General features: G+C 50.9%; 9 protein-coding genes across 9 annotated transcripts; 5 read left to right on the forward strand and 4 right to left on the reverse strand.

Annotated features, from left to right (window-relative positions):
- Window positions 1–239: 239 nt before the first annotated feature.
- Window positions 240–2835, reverse strand: N7498_008593 (ubiquitin-specific protease UBP14; the record flags this gene model as incomplete). The annotated part of the gene is made up of 6 exons (XM_058455655.1): window positions 240–384; window positions 435–2097; window positions 2151–2424; window positions 2486–2626; window positions 2680–2747; window positions 2805–2835. The coding sequence occupies 6 exons, from the start codon at window positions 2833–2835 to the stop codon at window positions 240–242; spliced, it is 2322 nt and encodes a 773-aa protein (XP_058305643.1).
- A 332-nt stretch (window positions 2836–3167) lies between these two features.
- On the forward strand, window positions 3168–5293 carry N7498_008594 (replication factor A subunit protein RFA1; the record flags this gene model as incomplete). Its single annotated transcript, XM_058455656.1, has 6 exons — window positions 3168–3211; window positions 3284–3435; window positions 3489–3579; window positions 3642–4182; window positions 4238–5136; window positions 5200–5293. The coding sequence occupies 6 exons, from the start codon at window positions 3168–3170 to the stop codon at window positions 5291–5293; spliced, it is 1821 nt and encodes a 606-aa protein (XP_058305644.1).
- Window positions 5294–6033: 740 nt separating this feature from the next.
- Window positions 6034–7603, forward strand: dbp3 (RNA-dependent ATPase DBP3; the record flags this gene model as incomplete). Its single annotated transcript, XM_058455657.1, has 2 exons — window positions 6034–7385; window positions 7447–7603. 2 exons carry the CDS (start codon window positions 6034–6036, stop codon window positions 7601–7603), a joined length of 1509 nt encoding a protein of 502 aa, XP_058305645.1.
- Window positions 7604–7773: 170 nt separating this feature from the next.
- Window positions 7774–9430, reverse strand: N7498_008596 (uncharacterized protein; the record flags this gene model as incomplete). The annotated part of the gene is made up of 2 exons (XM_058455658.1): window positions 7774–8626; window positions 8910–9430. The coding sequence occupies 2 exons, from the start codon at window positions 9428–9430 to the stop codon at window positions 7774–7776; spliced, it is 1374 nt and encodes a 457-aa protein (XP_058305646.1).
- Window positions 9431–9878: 448 nt separating this feature from the next.
- N7498_008597 (OST3/OST6 family protein) lies at window positions 9879–11046 on the reverse strand (the record flags this gene model as incomplete). Its single annotated transcript, XM_058455659.1, has 4 exons — window positions 9879–10060; window positions 10127–10482; window positions 10545–10642; window positions 10705–11046. 4 exons carry the CDS (start codon window positions 11044–11046, stop codon window positions 9879–9881), a joined length of 978 nt encoding a protein of 325 aa, XP_058305647.1.
- A 208-nt stretch (window positions 11047–11254) lies between these two features.
- N7498_008598 (RlmE family RNA methyltransferase) lies at window positions 11255–14262 on the forward strand (the record flags this gene model as incomplete). Its single annotated transcript, XM_058455660.1, has 9 exons — window positions 11255–11287; window positions 11338–11628; window positions 11698–12834; window positions 13216–13296; window positions 13352–13402; window positions 13465–13491; window positions 13542–13934; window positions 13997–14158; window positions 14218–14262. The coding sequence occupies 9 exons, from the start codon at window positions 11255–11257 to the stop codon at window positions 14260–14262; spliced, it is 2220 nt and encodes a 739-aa protein (XP_058305648.1).
- A 51-nt stretch (window positions 14263–14313) lies between these two features.
- On the reverse strand, window positions 14314–16777 carry N7498_008599 (putative autophagy ubiquitin-activating enzyme ApgG). The gene is made up of 7 exons (XM_058455661.1): window positions 16541–16777; window positions 16380–16488; window positions 15587–16317; window positions 15383–15527; window positions 14863–15330; window positions 14453–14815; window positions 14314–14400 (listed from the first exon to the last, which is right to left on the reverse strand). Exons 1-7 carry the CDS (start codon window positions 16729–16731, stop codon window positions 14320–14322), a joined length of 2088 nt encoding a protein of 695 aa, XP_058305649.1. The 5' UTR covers window positions 16732–16777; the 3' UTR covers window positions 14314–14319.
- A 121-nt stretch (window positions 16778–16898) lies between these two features.
- N7498_008600 (deoxycytidine monophosphate deaminase) lies at window positions 16899–18309 on the forward strand (the record flags this gene model as incomplete). The annotated part of the gene is made up of 7 exons (XM_058455662.1): window positions 16899–16920; window positions 16981–17323; window positions 17380–17741; window positions 17796–17928; window positions 18001–18088; window positions 18141–18191; window positions 18256–18309. 7 exons carry the CDS (start codon window positions 16899–16901, stop codon window positions 18307–18309), a joined length of 1053 nt encoding a protein of 350 aa, XP_058305650.1.
- A 592-nt stretch (window positions 18310–18901) lies between these two features.
- On the forward strand, window positions 18902–20689 carry N7498_008601 (imidazoleglycerol-phosphate synthase; the record flags this gene model as incomplete). The annotated part of the gene is made up of 3 exons (XM_058455663.1): window positions 18902–19024; window positions 19099–20538; window positions 20600–20689. The coding sequence occupies 3 exons, from the start codon at window positions 18902–18904 to the stop codon at window positions 20687–20689; spliced, it is 1653 nt and encodes a 550-aa protein (XP_058305651.1).
- Between the last annotated feature and the right edge of the window lie 746 nt (window positions 20690–21435).

A 21435-nucleotide genomic window follows, 5' to 3' on the forward strand; every position in this document is an offset into this window, starting at 1 on the left:
TTTGATTGCCCGAAACGCCACCCATCGAGGCCAAGACGATGAATAAAGGCAGAAATAGAGGGCTGGGACACCGTGCTTTACTTTTCTAGGTACTACCGACTAGCAGATTGTATGTGAGACATATAGTTAGACAGTGCGCATAACAATAGGCCAAAATAATGAAACGGGAATAGTTGTCTTGTATGATAATAGGGAGGACGAAAGCTAGAAGCCTCCTTACGACAATGGATTTAGTAAGCCTAAACGCGAGTGAAGAAGTACACGTATGCAGACTTCTTCATATCCTCGATATCCTCATACTTCACAACCTTCTCGTCGTTGAACATGACCCACGATAACCCATCTTGGCCGGGCAATGCCTTCCGAATGAAAGCCACGTAATGCCTTGGGTCCCCGTTAGTCACGAACAGAAAGAATTGATAGAAACGACTTACCCTGCATGGACAGATGTACCCTTGTGACAGACGATAGACCGCACTTGATAAAAGGCCGGTTTGTTGTCGTAGCCAGATAATTCACGATGAACGTCACTGTCCGCCTGAGTATCCTCCACTTCACCTTCGGGGTGGCTGAAGACCCAGTCTAGAGCACGATTTACATCGCCGTCAGTAGCAGCCAAAGCTTGTCGGGCTCGAGCGGCCTCGATCCCCATCTCGCCCAGCTGCATTATCTTTCCCTCATCTTGCTCAGCACCTTTAGACCCACATGTAGATTGATCCAAGACCAGTGGCTCATCGATGTCCGGATCTTCCATATGAGCAAATAACCAGTTCATAGCGGCCTCGGGGTCAGAATTCCCAGTCGCATGGAGAGCCTTCTCGCACCTCGCGGCAGGGAAGCCCATATTCAACAACTGATCAAGAACCCCGGGGTTAGGTACGAAGGTGACACTCTCACTGACCTCTGGCAAAAATTCCTCATTTGGATCATGCTCCATAGCCAGATAGGGCCCAAAGTCAAGTGGCTTGTCGTCGACGACCACTGGAATATCAAGCTTTGTAGGAACCCAGTTGACCAGCTCAAAGCGACGGGCATTTATAGCCAGTTCACGCGGTAATGTTTTGAAGGCAGAGCGCTTGGAAAAACCATCACGGCTATCACAGGCAGGGCAACTGAGCTCAACGACCTCCTCCGCCGTGAATATGTCGAGACACTCCGACAAAGTCACTGGTTCAAAGCGATCAGATTCGCTAGACATGCGGCGTGCAGGGACCGCAATGGATATGTTATCTTGCTCGTCTATCTTGTAGCGGACCTTCCTGCAGCCTAAGCATTGGAGACGCTGTTCAACCTCGAATCGGAAATGCTGGACAGGGTTGAACATGTCATCCGGATGTTTCGAGAGGCTAACGGACTTGAAAACATGCAGAAGAAACTCGAATGCATCCTGCTGTCTCATCGTCGCAAATTCCTCATGACCCTGTCCGACCAGGTATTTGAACATTGTTGGTGCCAGCCCTTTTTGATGAGGAACCTCTGGGGTATCTGGGGCAGCGACAACACGCGAGTCCGGGCGAGAGTACCGACCGGAGAGGATGCCATCTGCAAGCTTCCTCAATTGAGTTTCCAGATCCTGTGCCGGGGTCGGACACAGCGGTGGATCCTCAGTAGGATGATAGTAACGCTCTGCAAAGCCGGGTGTCGAGAAGAGGCATTGCATGATACTGGACAGATAACAGCTGTTTCCAAGATTGGCCAGCCCGGTAAATCCCGGACCAAAAACTGGGGATAGTTCGCGGCCATCCTCAGTGGTCATGGAGAACTCCCACTGCAGGTTGTGTTCTACTTGCATCTCCATCAGGCTTTTCTCCGTCTTCTCACGCCCGGCCAAATAGATTCCCCAGTGTGCAAGATGATTGGCGAGCTCCGGGTCTGTTCGTTCCTCATTGCACTTGTAGCAATATACGTCTGCCGAACCCTCTGCTGTAATGGAACCCAGTTTGACAGCAACGCCGTGTGATGCCGAGTCTGCATGAGCAAGAGCATGTGAATTTCCGGGGCTACCACCAAATTGGCTTCTTCCACAACCAATATTACCACATTCGAGACAGATCCACAGATTCTCCTTCAGTTCACAAGCCGAGCATTGGCTAGAGTCTGCAGGTATTCATTAGTAACCTTTTAAAATACCACGTCTAGGGAGCCGGTACCCTTGCTATCTGCATCCTCGATCCCTTGCTGGACCAGACACAAAGTATGCTCACATGGGACAAACTCTTGCTCCCACGCTTTGACCTCTTCCCTTTTGGAGAAAGTCATTGCGTTCATGATGCCTTCAATCACTGAGGGTAGATTGCCGCTCGTTTTATCCACATCTTGCTGAGCACACGAATAGCATGTCACCGATGTCACGATGTCGTATCGATCCTCCTCTGTTTCGGCAGTAATAGCAAGCTTTGAAATTTTCGGCGGAGGCTCATCGCGCTGTTGTCCCGTGAGTAAAGGTGTTGATATTGTGCCGGGAACGGCGGGAGTGAAGCCTTACCTGAACTTGTTTCGGGATCCTTCGAATATTCAGGGCCAGCGGATGCCCAAACCGCTTGTAGTGAAGCAAGCCATGGTCCCTATCCCCAGTACAGCCACCATTGAAGCAGTGGAGGCACACGTTCAGACCCAAGACATTATCCTGGAAAATGCCAGTATTAGACAGATTCTGCAAATGAAATTAAGGGAATATACAAAAGAATCGAAGCACTGAGTGCAATCTTCTCGGTAAACAGCTTGAGAGGGCCCCGGTGGGCTAAGCTCTATTCCGCATTGTCAACAAGTTAGTTCCCGTGAAGGTTTGAAACGCTCTCACCAACCTGAAGCACCCGAATGGACACAGGATGTCATATTGCGGGTCGTTTGCCGAGACCTAGAAGGTTTCCAACACGAACCGTGTAGGAAAATAGGAGACGGGAAGTTGACTATAGCAAGGAAAAAAGGTGGGACAAGAAAGTGAAGGGAAGGAGCTGCCTGCGCGGGGCGAAATATTATATAATGACGTGGGGGGGTTATGGCGCACGTCGGTGCCTGAGGACTGTAATTCACGTGATCATTCCACTTTACGCGTTATGTGCTGGTTGACGCGTCGCGGGTCTCCCATCCCGGTGCACTACAACCTCCCACTTGTCTCCCTTCTCGAGATATCTTATTGTCTGTTATTCTCATCGAAAGCAGCCATAATGGCTTCAGATGCAGCTTCTCAAGTCACCGTCGGTGCTCTCAGGTAAGTCTGCCGTCCCAAGACAACCTTTCGTGCTTCAATTGAGCAACGCCTGATCTCTGACCCCAACCCCAGTGCCATATTCGACGACACCAAGGATCAAGTTCGTGAGCCGATCGTCCAGTGTGTTCAGGTCAAGCCACTGCCACCCCAGCCAGGCCATCCAGAACGCTACCGTGCCGTCTTTAGTGATATTGCAAACTATGTCCAGACTATGCTTGCCACCCGTATGTTGGGCCAACCACACAGACCCGTTCTACCTTGTTAACATGCACAGCAGAAGCCAATCATGTGGTGACTGATGGCTCCCTGCGAAAAGGTTGTTTCGTTCGTCTCAAGTCATTCCAAGCGAATGCTGTCAAGGGCAAGAAGTGAGTGACAATAGCCATGCACATATTATATCGGCCTCCCCATGTGCTTATATATATTACAGAATCCTGATTGTTCTCGACCTGGAGGTTCTAAAGGAGCTTGGCGAAGCAGAAAAAATCGGGGAACCCAAGCCTCTGGAAATCAAAGCCGAAGAGGAGGAGAGAGCCCAACCCACCACGATCTCAAGCAATGGGTTCTATGGCTCCAAGCCCCCGGGTGCACCGGCACAGCAGCTCAATCAAGCACAGCCGATGCGAGGACCGTCTGCCTCTGCTCATGCCACCATTTATCCCATCGAAGCCATCTCCCCCTACTCGAACAAATGGACCATTAAGGCCCGCTGCACAAGCAAGTCCAACATCAAAACCTGGCACAACAAGAATGGAGAGGGAAAGCTATTCAGCGTTAATCTGCTCGATGACAGTGGTGAAATCCGTGCCACTGGCTTTAATGATCAATGCGACATGCTCTATGATCTTTTCCAGGAAGGCAGTGTCTACTATATCTCCAGTCCCTGTCGTGTGCAGATTGCGAAAAAGCAGTTCACCAATCTCAACAATGACTACGAGCTTACGTTTGAGCGGGATACTCTGGTAGAGAAGGTAAGTGCAGTTTTGAGGAAGGCAGTTGCTATCATAGACTCACATTAGTTGGCAGGCCGAGGACCAAAATGACGTACCTCAAATTCGTTTCAACTTCACTACCATAGGGGACTTGCAATCCGTGGAGAAAGACACAACCACCGATGTGATTGGTATCCTTAAAGAGGTTGCTGAAACATCTCAGATCGTGTCCAAAGGAACTGGCAAGCCTTACGACAAGCGCGAGCTCGGCCTCGTTGACAACACTGGATTCTCGGTCCGCTTGACTATTTGGGGCGCCACCGCCGTCAATTTCAATGTAGCTCCGGAGTCTGTTGTTGCTTTCAAAGGTGTCAAGGTTTCTGATTTCGGTGGGCGGAGTCTGAGCCTGCTGAGCTCTGGTTCAATGACTGTTGATCCCGACATTGGAGAAGCCCACCGACTGAAGGGCTGGTATGATGCACAGGGGAGAACGGAGGTTTTCACATCCCATGCATCCGTATCTAATGCAACCAATTCCAATATGAAGCCGGATCAATTCAAGACCGTCGCACAAGTTCGTGAGGAACAGCTGGGCATGTCTGAGCAGGTGGACTACTTTTCGCTCAAAGCAACCGTCGTCTACATTAGGCAGGATTCTACCTGGTGCTATCCTGCTTGTCTTTCCGAAGGTTGCAACAAAAAGGTGACCGAGCTGGACCCCGGGCAGTGGAGATGCGAAATGTGTGAGAAAACTTGGCCCAAGCCGGAATATCGCTACATCATGCCAATTAGTGTGAGCGATCATACTGGCCAACTCTGGCTCAGCTGCTTTGATGATACTGGACGACTGATCATGGGAACTTCTGCCGACAATCTCATGCAACTCCGAGAGAACGACCCCGCTGCTTTTGGTGAAGTATTCCAGGAGGCTAACTGCCGGACCTGGAGCTTCCGGTGCCGGGCAAAGATTGATACCTTTGGTGATCAGCAACGGTAAACAACCCCGCGGTTCTTTGTCTTCCCAAACTCCATAGGCCCGAACTGATCGTGATACAGGGTTCGATACCAAGTATCGTCATCCAAGCCGATCAACTATTCCGAAGAAGCATCACGTCTAGCCGATATCATCAGCTCCTACTCTCTGGAATAGATCTTCAGCAGAGTTGAAATCTGACTCTTCCCAACTACAATCTCGGATTCCACTGACCTGTTCATTGTATCACGGATGGCTATGATTATTGTCTGAACCGCAATGTTTTTATTTTCTTATTATTTCAGATGTAGTCTTAAATTACACATGGGAAAATCTATCGTTACACTTGAAGGTACTATAATGAACGGCTTCTGAATCTAGGTAGAGAGGTATTATCTACGCGGGTCCGACCGACTTTAGTTAGGTGACTCTTCCGAGTTGTTAGAACTGAGATTGTGTGACTGTATAGTACTGAAAAGTGCTATTGGCATTCTTAGTCCAGCGGTCAGATCTCTGATATAAATATAGTCGCAAGGTGCTCATCCGTGGTTTCTAGTTTCTGTCTACTTCAACTCCCGTATATTCCTTGAGTGTGGCTACTTTACTTCCTTACCATGTAGACCAGTGCAATTTCTCCGGTCTCTTTGTACAGGTATAAGTATCTAGTCTCCAAATCTTATACACCAATCTACAATAGGCCGGTAGTTAGTTACCTAGGCAAGTAACTAGTTATAGTGGGTCGATTCCTAAGCGGCCCCGACGGTGAGAAATGGCAATACATTTTATTTTCCCAATTTTTTTTTTCCGCGATCGGCGCCTTCCAGACGGTCTCTTCAAGTTGCAGCATCTTTGTCATTGTTGCTCAACACCTCTCTTTCCTTGATTTACGAGCTTTCAAGAGCTTGAGGTCCTCTGCAATGGGCAAGAGAAGCCATAACGCCGAGCCAACCGAGCTGCGGGCAAAGAAGAAGTCAAAGTCCGACAAGCACTCTGGATCCGCCAAAGAAAAGACCTCGTCAGACAAGGAGAATGGCAGCTCCGGAGATCAGGCAGCCTACATCCAGAATGCTGCCCTCACTGATCTGCCTCAATCCCAGATTGATCTGTTCTTAGACGAAAAAGTCATCAAAGTCACCGATTCTTCACCCGGGGGCTCGAAGTTCCGCCCTCTCATTTCCTTCGATTATCTGCCCCCCTGCGACGATGATTTGTACGCTCCATTGAAGTCATTCCCCGCGCCTACGCCGATTCAAGCGGCGACTTGGCCGCTCCTGTTTGCAGGCCGTGACGTGATTGGCATTGCAGAGACTGGCAGCGGCAAAACCTTGGCATTTGGTTTGCCGTGCCTCAAGAAGTTGATGGAAAGCAAGCGGAGCAAGAAGCCTTCTCATCCGACGACCGTTATCATTTCGCCCACTCGGGAACTTGCTATGCAAATCTATGATCAGCTCGCCAAGTTTGCCGACGTGGTGAAGGCTGGCGTGACCTGTGTCTATGGTGGCGTGAGGAAGGACGAACAGCGTGAAGCGCTCAAGAAAGCTGTCATTGTGGTTGCCACTCCCGGTCGCCTGAAGGATCTCCAGAACGACGGATCGGTCAACCTTGGGAAGGTGAAGTATCTTGTTCTGGATGAGGCTGATCGTATGTTGGATAAGGGATTTGAGCAAGATATCAAAGACATCATCCAACCTATGCCGGTCTCCAAGAGGCAGACTGTCATGTTCACCGCCACGTGGCCTCGCTCTGTCCGGGATCTGGCCGCAGGTTTCATGAACGCTCCCGTGACAGTCACCATTGGCGGAGACCCTTCGGCCGACCCTCGTGCGAATACGAGAATCAAGCAAGAGGTCGAAGTTATGGATGGGCGGGAGAAGGAGGGGAGACTCATCCAGCTTCTGAATCGGTCGCAGAGGGGGACTAAGAGCCCAGAAAAGGTCTTGGTCTTTTGCTTATACAAGAAAGAGGCGATTCGAGTGGAAAGGCTTATCAAAATGAAGGGGTTCAAGGCTGCTGGCATTCACGGTGACTTGAACCAGGCAGAACGATTCCGCAATCTTGATGCTTTCAAGAGCGGCGCAGCCACCATTCTTGTTGCAACCGATGTAGCGGCTCGTGGCCTGGACATTCCGGCGGTGATGTTGGTGGTCAACGTCACCTTTCCTCTCACTGTCGAGGACTATGTGCACCGCATTGGACGGACTGGGCGAGCTGGAGCCGAGGGCCATGCCATCACCTTTTTCACGGAACAAGATAAGGCTCTGTCCGGCGGGTAAGTGGCTCCTTAACAACACCTTGCACCTATGACATTCAAGTCGTGCTGACCAGGATAGGTTGATCAACGTTCTCAAGGCTGCAAAGCAGGATGTACCCGAAGATTTGATGAAGTTTGGCACTACCGTCAAGAAGAAGCAGCACGACGCATACGGCGCGTTCTTCAAAGACGTTGACACGGACAAGAAGGCGACGAAGATTACATTCGACGATTGATTTGTGATATAGAGGCTATTCATTTTTCGGACCTTTTTCACGAGAAGATGCAAGCTGACGCAGTCTCATCAAATGCCCCGTTATGTATTTTCGTTCCACATAAAGTCTTTTGAATTTGTTAGTCTGTTAAACGCTGGTTGAGGGGGTTTGGTTTGTTTTCGATTGTTGACTTACACCAGAAGACAATAGACACCACTTAATGAAATCGCCGAGATGATACCCAAACCCGATACTGACAGCGTCCGGGAGGCCAGCGCCGCCGTAGCGATGATTCCGAGAATGTAACTGGCGGGTTGGATGCTCACATCGCCAAGAACGAGACCATCACCGTGCCGACGTAGATAAGAGCAGATGAAATTGTAGCTCCACAAAGTACGGACCATCATGTTGACGATGTTGGCCAGCACGAGCCCGTAGGCACCCATGGACCATATTTCCAGGAATAGATAAGCTGCTAGGGCATAACATGCAGAGAAAGCGCCCATCCAAGCCGTCTGCTTTCGGATTTCCCTTGGGTTAGCCGCAGATGACACGAATGCTTCGGTGATTCCGTTAAAGGCCAAAAACGGGACATAATAGCAATACAGCGAGAGCAAATCACCGACTTTTGGGGAGGCCCATTGACGCCCGCCCAAAATCTGTAGCACCTGCGGCACCATGACTGGACCAAGCGGAAAGACCAGAACAGCTAGCAGTTGATAAGCGTGTAGAAGCTCAACCATATGGTCTTTGGCAAGGCGAATATGCTGCTTATCTCGCTTTCCGCTACCGTTGGGGCTGAGGAGGGTGGAAAAAAGGTTTCGGCTGCTTTCCTCAAGCGGTTGAAAAATGATGCGGGCAATGAGACCTCCGTAGTTTGATGCGAGTGAGTAGATACCCTGATCTTCCAAGCTAGACATGGTAGCAAGCATCATGGAATCACCCTGCGTGAGAAGATGTTTTACCAATGATTGCAAAGAAACGCTGGCGGCGATTGAAGTGAGCCGATGGGAAAACCGACCCAAGAAATATTCAGAGACGTTGCTGTGCGGTGTTAACATCGGATCATATGTCATATTTTTGAGGGCTTTCACTCTACCTGGATCGTATACGCGTCGGTAGAAAAGAGAAATGCCTTTCATCTGCTGCCCAAAGCAAGGAAAAGCAATAGCCGAACACCAGAGCGGTCGAATAAGTCAAGTGGCCTAGTGCAAAAGGTAAAGCTCCTGCATCTCGACCTGTCTGGGATACATATAGGAAAGCGCAACACGTCGTGAGACTCCTGAGAAAGGCCGCCGGCATTTCCACGGCTGCACGCTTTTCATACCACATGTGCTGCTGAACGACCGCGAAAAATGGCTCGATGCTGAGCTCCATAAACGAAGCCATTCCTGTTACAAGTACACTTTCTCTGAAGAAGGGAGTCCCCAGTGCTTGCCTCGGTGCCAGTCGCTCATAGAGCATCGTGAAGATGATTGCAGATGGAAACCCCAGAAGCAGACTCAAATAGGACACGTTCACCACAGATTGCGAGGCCTCTGATTGTCCGTCTTGTGACGCAGATTGGGCCTGATTTGTCCCCTGTCTGCTCAAGGTGGAGGACAGTACCAAAGGCTGTCTTTGAATCGCCAGCCGGATACTCTCTCTCGAGAAATATAAGATCGACACCTGGTAGAGCTCAAGCTGGGCAGCAACACCCAGCACGATTGGCGAAAGGGTCCGCAAGATGAGCTGATTTGAGGCAAAGGTGAAGATTCTGGATGTCAATTGAATCAGAATCAAGAACGTCGTGCCCGTGGCGGACGATGCCACGGCATTGCCGACGCTGGCTTCGTCGGGCTGCGACATTACCGATTCACGGGAAGAGGGGCTAAGGAGATCGGAATGCCCCAAAACCAGGCCAATACAAGCACCTCCGCTTCACCTTGAGGACACGCGATGATCAGAATCGAAGTGACCACGAGGAATGATACATATGCGTACTAGTGCGTCCGATGCACTGACCGCTTTCGGTGTCCTTCATAGCCAGAAGGTGCCTTCAGGGGAAAATACTTTCGTGTACACTCGATTGGGAGAGGATTTAAAAAAACGCGAATTTAATTTGATCTACAATTATACAGTGGGCTAAAACCTGCCGCCGGCGACACGTATGGACCAAGAGGTGGTTGAACCAGCCCGTTCGAGCCACCACTGTCTGTTTCCATGCGCTGGGGCTCTAATGCATTGAAAGATCGTGATTTCAGTAAAACCTGTGACATGATACCATGGATGGATCTCGGAATGTCCAGAACGAGAACTAGAACGGAGGAAGATAGAAAGGGTAGCCACCGTTCTTGGTCTTGAAAACACTGAGAAGGAAGCTGTACGTGGCAAAGAGAACGGCTCCCCAAGTAATCACCGCCAATTGCTGTCCCTTCACGTCCTCCATGCGGGGAACCTTTACTGCAAGTGCGATTGTGGCAAATGATAGGACAGCATCTGCATCACAAGTAGATTAGAATTGGGGAAAGCGACGACGATCTTCGAACACGGGGTTTCACTTACAAATGGCAGCGACAATCTGCGTCTCCAAGCCGAATTGATTTTGGAACCCGCCAGCAAAGTAGCTGATGCCACCGTGGCCATCACCTGCAACATAGGGTACCTTTCGAATATGGTTGAACATCTGACCACTAGTAAAGAGGAGAATGGCAATCAGGCTGACCGCAGCCCAGAGGTTTCGATTCTGGATGATTGGCAATACGTAGGGCGACAGGACCGTGAATAGGGTGGCAGCACCCATCAGAAGGGTGATTGCAGAGGCAATGCGCATATAGTTGACCGGTCGAATCAACGGAGGTCTAGGTCCGTCCGGGAGGTGACGACCGATCCATGAGTAGATCTGATCAGCGGTAACTGGACTAAAAAGAAGTGTAAAGATGAGTGATTGACCCTGGTATCAACGCTATGGTCTCCCACTTACCCTGTGAAATCAAACCTCGCGGGCTCTGCATCCACCTTGGCGAAGGGTCCCACGGTGGGGGGGAAAAGGAGAAGAACGGGGGCAGTCTGAAGCAGGAGCTATTGCACGATCTGGGTCAGCCATTTATGATGAGCTAGTTGAATGTTGATGCAAATCCGACCTTCTGGAAAACATCCTTGCCATGATCGAAGTCCAGCGTGCCGAAAACGACCTTCAACCCTTCGAGCTTGGTGCCTTTGTTCCAGCTCCGGGAGATGAGATCCCATTCGGAATCGAATTCTCGACACATGATGCAGCCATAGCGAGCATCAATCGCAGTCAGAATGACGGCCGCATAGTAATCTCGGGGCACGGTCGTCAGCTCTTTGAACGAGGCACTGTCCAGATCGACGGGCCCGGAACGGGAGAGGGATTGGAATTTCTCGAATGTGTCGGACGGCTTCGCGGCGAGCACGCCGGAAATAACCGAAAAGAAGATGAAGAGGGTGGCCCAGGGCTTCATTTTGGCATTCCAGAAGCTTTGAAGTTGGAGAGCTTGAGAGTCCAATTGAGCAGATCGTACCTCGAACCGATAGGAATGAAAGGTGGCCCGTTACGTAAGGCCGGCCCCGCTCCGACGCGTTTCCCCGACTTCGCGCCGAGTTGTTTGGCGTTTGATCTGCAGCATTCATTCATAAGTCTTCAGGCAATTGCCCGCAGTCCCAGTCACGATGGCGGTAGCTACTGAAGCATCCTTGCTAGATGTATGTTCGCCGTTATTGTCTCCCACAAGACCTCCATCTGACTGATTTAGTGCGAGATGTCTCTTAAAACAGCCCGCCTCGAAAAGAAATATGAAAAGGCTATTGCGGACTCTACGCATCTTCTAGATGCCGAAAAAGAACGCGTTCGACGTATGGAGCAGCTGTTGCTTCAATTCGAGAGTGAAGCGTTGCGATCGCAGCTCGAGCGTGCCCATGAGCAACTACTTGTATCTACGCGGGCGGAATCTGAGGCGCGCCTTCAACTGAATGAAGCTTACCAGGAAATTGATCGCCTGGATAATCATGTTCAGAGTTCATCGAATGAAGTCGAGAAGCTGAAGGTGGGTTTCCGTTTCGCTTGGTCTGTACCGCAGAGGTTACGTTCTAGGTCACCCGCTAACCAGCAGCAGGGCGAGCTCTCAACTTTGAACAGTGCTTCGACCGGTTATAGCACCCTCCTTACGGAAAAGCTACATCTGTCCCGAGAAATTTCTCATCTCAAATCCGAAATCGAACGTCTCAAGTCACAAAATAACTCCCACCAGGCCCTGGTGGCGGAGAAACATGAGATGGATCGGCAACTATATTCTTTAGAAGTTCAGTTGGAGAATGAAAAGCATGCCCATGAACGTGCACGGGCGAAAAGCGCTCAGCAAGCGGTCGAGATCGACAGGCTCTCTATTCGAATCGATGAGTTGCAGACCGAGCTCACCAGAGAATTGCGTGCAAAGCAACAGCACGAACGTGACAGCCGACAGCAAAATATGGGATGGGATAGCCAGCGGTCAGTGCTGGAGGGCAAGGTTGAGACGCTGAAGAAGCAGCTGCGATCAGCCAAGGACAAGCTACAAGAAACCCAGCAGGAATTACAGCAAAAGCGAAGCAATGTCAGGAAGAATGAAGGCGATGGCACCGAGTCGCGATCGCGAGTCGTTCCCCTCCAGCGCCCTGGCCCGAGTGCGGAGTATCACAATGGCGTGACAATTGCAACACCCGGGGCCGTCCAAGTGCAGGAAAAGATCCAGAGGCAATCCGCGTTGCCCGGCGACAAATCAGCTTTTTCTATCACACCCTTCTTAAACCGGACCGGCGGCCCGAGAAATTCACCCAGTAGTTCGGAGGCGGACGAAGATCCAATGGACGTGACATTGGACGAATCCAATGCTTCGTTCCGCAAGGCCCGGGCTATCGACGAGCCGAGTGGTAACGATGCCGCCCGGAATGACAGATTTGGTCCCGCACAGGTCTCTTCTCCTGAAGCCAAAGTAGGAAACACCAAGCCACAGGCGCGCGCGAGAAAACCTTCCGCGTCGGGACTCATGAATGGAACCAAGAAACCCGGCAAACGTTCCAATGGCAAAGAACTTACCGATGCTTCTGACGACTCCATTGATCCATTTATTGAACAAGGACAGGCCAAGCCAAAGAAGCGCAAGCTCGGTACTCAGCGGGATCGAAGCCTGTTCGAAGAGGAGGAAGAGGAAGATGGCATGCTGGAGAGCAGAAAGCCCGGCCGAAACGTCGGCCTGGGAGCAGGTCGAAATTCGGTACTGGCGACAACTGCCTTGTCCAGTACTTCAACTGGTGACCGGGGACCCCGTGCTCTTGGATTTGGAGGAGCCGGGGGGTTCTCACCTCTTAAGCGCGACCGCAAGCGACCGTAGTAGCTTTAAATGCCATCAGATTCCCCTGCCCTGACTCCATGTAGTACCTAAATACTGAAACTGTAAGTGGTAATGGGAGGCTAGATGATCTTGGAGGGCACGGACTCGTTTTGCCGGCAGAAATCCTGAAGCCGTCCGTGGAGCTCTACACTTCTCCACCTCTTCACGACTCTTCATGTTTGCAGTTATCTCTATCCGGCCCCGGGGGCCTTCGGCCCCTCTGTGCTTGGTCAAATACGGCTGTCATCTTCGAGACGATGGCAGGCTCGCCAACACAAGGACCAGTTTACGAGGGAGGCTGCTGTACAAGGTCTCAAAAGCCGAGCTGCGTTTAAGCTGTTACAGGTACCGCAAACGGCGCCCACTTAATATATCTTCTGACACACCTTCATCGGTATAGATCGACGAGAAGTATCGCCTTTTTAAGGGCGGCCAGACCGTCGTCGACTTGGTATGCGTGCCGTTCCCTGCAGAGTGCCGAGGTTCTGTAGCTGATCCGTCAAATTTCATCAGGGATATGCGCCGGGCTCTTGGTCACAGGTAGTTTTGTACTTTTGATCCGATTGAAGATAACCTGACGTTCTCTCCAGGTCGCCGTGAACCGGACTCAGCCGCACGGACGGGTCCTCGGCGTCGATATCATCCCAGCCCAGCCCCCGAAAGGGGTTTCGACCATCCAGGGCAATTTCCTGGCACCCGAGATTCAGGCATATATCCAGGAATTCCTGCGCAATCCGAACAGAGGCAGGCCCCGACAAGCGGGTGCACTCGACGATGCTACCGGTAGCCTGCTAGAACCTGGGATGGTCTCGGACGCATCCCGAACGGACGAGAAGCTTGAAAGAACGGTGGATGTGGTCCTTAGCGATATGTGCGAACCCTGGTATCAGACATCCGGTTTCTGGAAACGAAGTCTAAGTGATCCTTATCGCAGGATGATGAACACCAGCGGGAACAATTTCAGAGATCATGCTGGGAGCATGGTAAGGATTCGGGTCAATTCCGATTATTTTCTGCGCAAGATACCTTGCTGACCAGTGAGCAGGATCTTTGCAATGCTGCTCTACGTTTTAGTTCAGATGTCCTCAAAGCTGGGGGGCATTTCGTCTGTAAATTCTACCAGGGAGCAGAAGACAAAGAGTTGGAGCACCAGCTCCGGAATTTGTTTCAGAAAGTTCACCGACTTAAACCCGAATCATCTCGCAGTGTAGGGTTTTGCCCATTCGTGATTGACCACAAGCATCATCAACTGACAGTATTTTATAGGAATCCAGAGAGGCATTCTTTGTTGGTCTTGACCGCCGACCATGAGACTGAATACCGACTACCTCCAGCACCCATCACAGGCATAACCAGCCATGCCGAGCCCTACAGAATTTCGGCTTCTTCATTTTCTGAGGCCTCATCCCACTCCACGTCTGCCAGCGCGGCCTCGGCTTTCTCATGGACCTGACTTGATGTTAGGATCTTGAAAGTCTGATCAAATTGAGTGTCTGCGTACCTCTTTGAGCCCGCTCAATTCCTCCACGTACCCGCTTTCGTTGAGAGCCTTTCGTACGAATTCCCAACCTTGTTCTTCATACGCTGCCGTCACCTTTTCCGAACACGCACTACAGCACGTATAGCTCTTGCCGGTGACAGTAATATTTTCGAACGTGGCAAGAAATCCTCGAATCTGATGAGGCACAAGCCCTAGAGGATGATTCCCGCTCTCCTCACTTCCTTTCAAAGGAGCCGGGGCACCAGCACCCTGTGGGTGCTGCAGAACTGAAACGAGCAATTCCACCAGGAGTGCAGAAGCTATAGCAGCTACTCCGGGACGAGTAACGGTACACTGCTGATCAAGAGTTTGATCTTTGACAGACTGGGGTTGTCAGCTCTCTGCTCCCAAGGTCTCAGAATGAGTCTTACATTAGCCGGTGCCACAACGTCATTGCAGAAATAGCATCCGAGATCTGCAGGTGTAGATCCGCCCCCTGCAATGCCGTGTCGCATTACCACATAGGAATCAAAACCCAAGGCTGCATTCATTACAATCTTTCCGGCCGCTTTCCCCATAACAGTGGGTAACCAACGCGATTCTCGAGTATCCATAAGAAGGAATATAGCATCGTGTTCCTGTATCAAAGCTTGCAGGGCTTCGAAATCAGCTCGTGTCGCATTCTCGTCCACGGTGGGATGGCCTGCCATGGGAACCGAAAGAAGATGGCCTGCCGTTTCGACACCGGGATAGATTTCAGTCAAGGCTTGAGCTGCACGATATGCTTTCGGTGCTCCACCATTCAAACAGTCGGCGAAGTTGAAGAGCGGCTGCCGAACGGGATTGGAGAATGAAACGGTACCCTTGTCCACAAATGTGATTTTATTCACTCCCCAGCCCTTCATTGCCGGTTAGCAGCCAACCTGTTCGGAGCTAGAAGGTTGTACATACCAACAGATTCCGGGCAACATAGCTTCCTAGGGTACCAGCTCCAAGTAAAAGACATTTGGTATGCTTAATTTTCTCAAGATCCAACGTCGGGCTGATCCTCCATTTCATAAGTTTGAGGTTAAGGTCGACTGATTGGTCCGCTAATCTATAGACAGAATATCAGTCTTCATAAGACACCGGTTGCTTTTCTTCGGGGGACGATACCTTGCGGGATCCATGTACTCTGTCAGACTGACGATTCTCCCCGACAATTTCCCGGCGGGGTTGCGCTCCCAACCAGTGATCTTTGGTACCAAGCCCGGGGTTTGATGTGCTTTCATCGTGTCGGATGCTGGATCCAATTTCGATGCCAGTCGAATTACTATGCTTCGACCTTGATCACGCTTCGATTGAATGTCGCGATAGCGTAGAATCTGAACCCGGTCAAGACCCCAGCGTTGTTTAACTATCACCAGCAAGTTCCGCAACATCCACCCTGGCGCATTCTCGTAATTGGATGGATCTGCAAAGCAGACATAGCGGTACTCGAGCGGGATACCAGTGAAGAAGCCATTTTCGTATTCCGATAGTGAAGCCACCTGCCAGTTGCTATGTGCAGATTCGCCCAGGGTCTTTCGTTGTTTGCGGGCCAAGAAGAAGCCTCGTTGACGAGCATCCACGCTATAACTCCAGGTTTGCACCGCATCCACGAGGGCGGTGCTTTCATGGGAAGATAGATATTCACCCCGGAGCATGTCGGGATTATCACTTTGTCGGGACTCGAGCGGGGAATCAGCCGAATCCAAGGGCACCCATGCTGGATCGGAGTGGATGGCGGGAAATCCAAACCAATAGTAGAATTTGAACTTTTTGAGGTCTGCGAAGGACAGGATGACGAAGGATGCTAACAAGGAGGGACAGGAGAAGATCGTGCCGTCATTGATGGCATCCCAGATCTATAGGGCACAAGCGATCCCATTAAAAATTAGCCTCCTGGGCTGGAGCAGTTTCTTCTTACCGTTTTGCCCGCCTGGATAATCATCTGCGACTTATCCATATTGCGGTAGTCCTCGATGGTATTGACATTCTTGATCATGCCCTCGGCACGGTAATAGCTCGCCGGCGCTCTACTCAACTTTATCAGCGGAAGGGAAAGCCAAAATAGTTGTGCGGCCTTACTCGCTACTAGTCAGAGCATTTCCATGTATTTGCATTCGACAGGAGGCATTCGCAGCATCTGTGGAGCGGATCTCGTACAGACCCAGGACGGAGCGGGCGGAGTCATCTAGCCTGTCATGGTTGATTTTGTGGGAGGCCAGAGCCGTGTAGAAGGGCAGCTCGATATCAGATGCAAACGGCGTGTACTGCATCCTGTTGTATTGTTGTTGAGGTCAAAGAAGAGAAGTGGGGTGTGATGTAATCGGGCGCGAACCATCGATTTATGGGAAACGCGGGAAAGCTAAGCTGATCTCTGCCCCACGCGTGTGACCGTGATCTCGTGGAACTTTTTCCCTTCCTTCCATCGTGGATCATCAGAATGCTCGTCGGTCTATGCGGAGGTCAGGAGACTCTTCTTCCTCCTATGAAGTCTCGACACTAACCCTTCTCTCCCGCAAAAGGCATATGCGCGGGCAAACATGCGATTGCCGAATACCTGATCCGGCACCAGGGCTTCCAGCTCCTCGAACTGTCTAGCAAATCCCCTCACCGTACCACCGATCAGCTGGGGGACGACCTCAGATTACAAGCTTCGGAGATCGGCAAATCCGGCGTGCAGTCGGACTTCGTTTTTGAAACCGCCGATTCCCTCTTGGACTTCGCGACAAAACGATGGCAAGAACGTTGGGTGACAACCGATATTGCGAACGGCGAGACGCTCGACCGCTTTCTCTTGCGCCCTTTTTTCCTTCTCGTGAGCGTTGACGCCCCCGTAAGCCTCCGCTGGAAGCGATTCTCCGACCGGTTCGTCATCCAAATATACTCCAGAGGGACCCCAACTCATTCCCGGTGTGATATAGATGCCGGCGAAGGCAACTGGACCCTCCCGATCTGGAAAAGTTCGTACTGTGGAATGACCGCCATCTTTATGAAAAGGACATCGGACGCGTGTATCTGACCGGCAGGGCCCACGTGCGCTTATTCAACTCCTCCTCGTCCCTGCGCGAGCTCTATCAGTCTCTCCAGACGTTGGACCTGGCGGATGAACAAAGACTACGACCGAACTGGGATCAATACTTCATGCAATTAGCATCTCTTGCAGCACAAAGAAGCAACTGTATGAAACGAAGAGTAGGGTGCGTGCTCGTTCGGGAACGTCGGGTCATCAGTACCGGCTACAACGGGACTCCTCGACACCTGACGAATTGTAACGAAGGTGGATGTACGAAGACACATTCTCGGCTCCATTGATTCTTATTTGCTGAGTGTATTACAGGCCCACGTTGCAACCGCGGTGACGGCGGTGGTGTCGGTCTTTCCACCTGCCTTTGCCTTCACGCCGAGGAAAATGCATTGTTGGAAGCTGGTAGAGAGCGGATTCGAGAAGGTGCAATCCTCTATTGTGATACGTAAGTCTTTTTGCATTAAACCCTGCCAAAGAAAGGACGACAGAAACACTGACTGCCTTTATGTCATTCCAGGTGCCCTTGTTTGACTTGTACCGTTAAAATTGCCCAGGTTGGAATCTCCGAAGTTGTTTATTCGCAGGGGTACAACATGGACAAGGATGTACGTTTCTACCGGCTCTCTCTGATGGGCTGCCACTGATACTGTGATTTAGAGCGCTGCCATCCTTGAGGCCGCGGGCGTCCGCCTGCGGCAATTCAGCCCGGTAAATCCCCATTGGCAGACTTCCTCCATTCTCGATAACTAATACTAATCGCCTTCGTATTCAGCCATCAAATGGACTCATCTATCTGCAGGGCCCTATTGGAACTACCGCAACTTGAAACAGGAAGCTTATGATAGGGAATGAATCCGGTGTAGAGCCGAAGGAAACGAGCCTCGATTCCACGGCTGGTTTCTCGCTGCTGTCCCATCTTCTCTGGCTATTCTGGTCGACACGTATGCCCAATAACCTCTGATAGAATAAATTGAAGAAAAAAAAAAGATTCAAGCTCCGAGTGAATATTTTTAGCACTAATATAAAATGAGACATGGAAACACCAGTTGACCCCGACATGTCTTTATAGAGTAGCACACTACCGTGGTAATTAATACAGTTCTCGACAAAGAGAGTGGTGAAGTGAGATCAGGAGAATGCCCAGGTGGCCTAGTGACATATTTGATATCAATATTACCAAATATTCTAACCACGAACGTGGATCAACAAATAACATGTAGTCCAATGAATAGGTTGATGTCGTGAACAGGCGGTGCTCGCTCGCGTCCGATTCTGCCGGCAGAAAACCACAGTCATGACTCAGCGGGTGTGGGATTTTGGAGGGGCCTGCGATGACTCCCTCCAAATTTCCCCTCTAGGCTGGACAACCCCTTCTCAATTCTGCCTGCTGAAGACGACCTGGCTGCAGAATTATAATCATGCCCACCGTTCACCTCCTCGACTATGTGGCGGGGAACATCCGTTCTTTGGTCAATGCGATCAACCAGGTTGGATACGAGGTGGAATGGGTTAAGACCCCCGAAGATGTGAAGAACGCGGATGTACGTCCATTCGGAAATTGGGATCACTTGAAGTTAGGTGTTCGCACGTGGATTCTAATCTCAATTGACTGTAGAAACTGATTCTCCCCGGTGTCGGTCACTTTGGCCACTGCCTCTCCCAGCTCGAAAAAGGCGGCTTTCTGGGTCCAATTCGGCAGCACATCGAGGCGGGCAAACCCTTCATGGGTATTTGCGTTGGACTACAGGCCCTTTTCCAGGGGTCCGAGGAGGATGTCAATGTTCCAGGACTGGGTCTGATCCCCATGCGCATCCAAAAATTCGACGACAAGACCAAGAGCGTGCCACATATCGGATGGAACTCGGCGATGAACACAGAACTTGCATCCAAAGAGCGGAGCTTCTACGGACTGATGCCGACTAGCAAGTACTACTATGTCCACTCCTACGCGGCCCCTTACAACCCCGGGATTCTTGAGAAGGATGGCTGGTCCGTTGCCACTGCCACCTATGGCGAGGAAGAATTTATCGGCGCAATCAGTCGAGAAAACATCTTTGGTACACAATTTCACCCCGAAAAGAGTGGTGTGGCTGGTCTTCGGGCAATCAGCGCCTTCTTGAATGGCGAGCAGTTCCAGTCCCTTTCGCGGGATCTGATTGCCGGCAATAAAGACGGGCTGACCCGTCGAGTCATTGCCTGCCTTGATGTCCGGACAAACGATACAGGTGACCTCGTTGTGACCAAGGGTGACCAATATGATGTGCGAGAGAAGAGTGGCATGGATGCGGGTGGCCAGGTTCGAAACCTCGGGAAACCGGTCGACATGGCCAAGAAGTACTATGAGCAAGGAGCAGATGAAGTTACCTTTTTGAACATCACTTCTTTCCGGAACTGCCCGCTAGCGGACACTCCTATGCTCGAGATCTTGCGAAGAGCATCAGAGACCGTTTTTGTGCCATTGACCATTGGTGGAGGTATCAAAGACACGATCGACACCGATGGCACTCAAGTTCCCGCGCTGGATGTCGCAACGATGTATTTCAAGTCTGGCGCTGACAAGGTGAGCATTGGATCGGATGCTGTATTCGCTGCTGAGGATTACTACGGGGCTGGTAAGAAACTGAATGGCCTTACCGCGATCGAGACCATTTCCAATGCCTACGGAAAGCAGGCCGTGGTGGTGAGCGTGGACCCCAAGCGAGTATACGTGGATCGACCCGAGGACACCGATCACCATACCATCAAGACCGCGTATCCTAATGCCGCCGGCCAAAGTTTCTGCTGGTATCAATGTACTGTTAAAGGCGGCCGGGAAACGCGGGACATGGATGTTCGTCAATTGGTGCAGGCCGTTGAGGCCATGGGCGCTGGAGAGATCCTCTTGAACTGCATTGACAAGGATGGAAGCAACAGTGGGTTCGACTTGGAATTGATCAACGATGTCAAAGCTGCTATTAAAATTCCCGTCATTGCTTCTAGTGGAGCTGGCGTACCGGACCACTTTGCCGAAGTATTCAGCAAAACCACCACAGATGCAGCATTGGGTGCAGGCATGGTAAGTGTGCGCCCAAATAACAACAACAGTGAAAAGAAAGTCTCAGCTAACATTGGCCCAGTTCCACCGGGGAGAATATACAGTGAACCAGGTTAAGGATCACCTTCAAGCAGAGGGATTCCTGGTGCGCCAGTTCGAAGCCGAAATCTAACGGCTCTGAGAATTTCATGCTTGCAATTTATCGTGCTATGACATAGACATTGAATATTACATCATAGAACTGCGGATTTTCAGATGCAACAACCGTGAATGAAACGAGGATTGTAGATCATCAGTACATGGAGCCAAGTGTATAGTGTGCGCGGTTTCCTTTTCCGGAGCTGCCCCTCGATGACATAACCCAGGCGGTGTGAGCAGCGGTGTCATCTGACTTTTCTTCCGTCGCCGCCGGCCGCATCACTTCCTCTTCACAACACCCCCTCCCGACACCCCCGACCTTTCTCTTTCCCAACGGCGTGGACCGCCCGACATTCTGTTGCCTTCATCCGGTTCAACGCATGAGCCTGACACTATACATCTCCTTGGCATCGATATCTTGGTCTCTACGACAAGGCTAGGTCGTAGGTCTGACTTCAGGTGAGGAAGGTGGTACAGATCAAACAGGTCAGAGGATTGGGACATTTCTTGAAACGCCCTTTCTCTTTCTTGCCAGGCGACATTTTTCTCTTCGACAATTGTATTCATCAGCTTGCTCTTCCATCTGTATGCAGTGATATCGCTCACCATTCAGCATCCAAGAGACAGATTCATTTCTAATCTATCATCTCTCGCATCCTCGTCGATAGTTTTTGAGAGACTATCAACCACGCAGTCCTTCCCTAAATACTCTTTGTCTTCTCACGTTCCTCGTTGTGGTCTTCTCCCCGTGGTACTTTTGCTCATATCCCTCGCGGCTCT

Source organism: Penicillium cinerascens, assembly GCF_028974065.1.
Source record: "Penicillium cinerascens strain IBT 15544 chromosome Unknown scaffold_4_segment0_segment0, whole genome shotgun sequence".
Classification (NCBI taxonomy): Eukaryota; Fungi; Ascomycota; class Eurotiomycetes; order Eurotiales; family Aspergillaceae; genus Penicillium; species Penicillium cinerascens.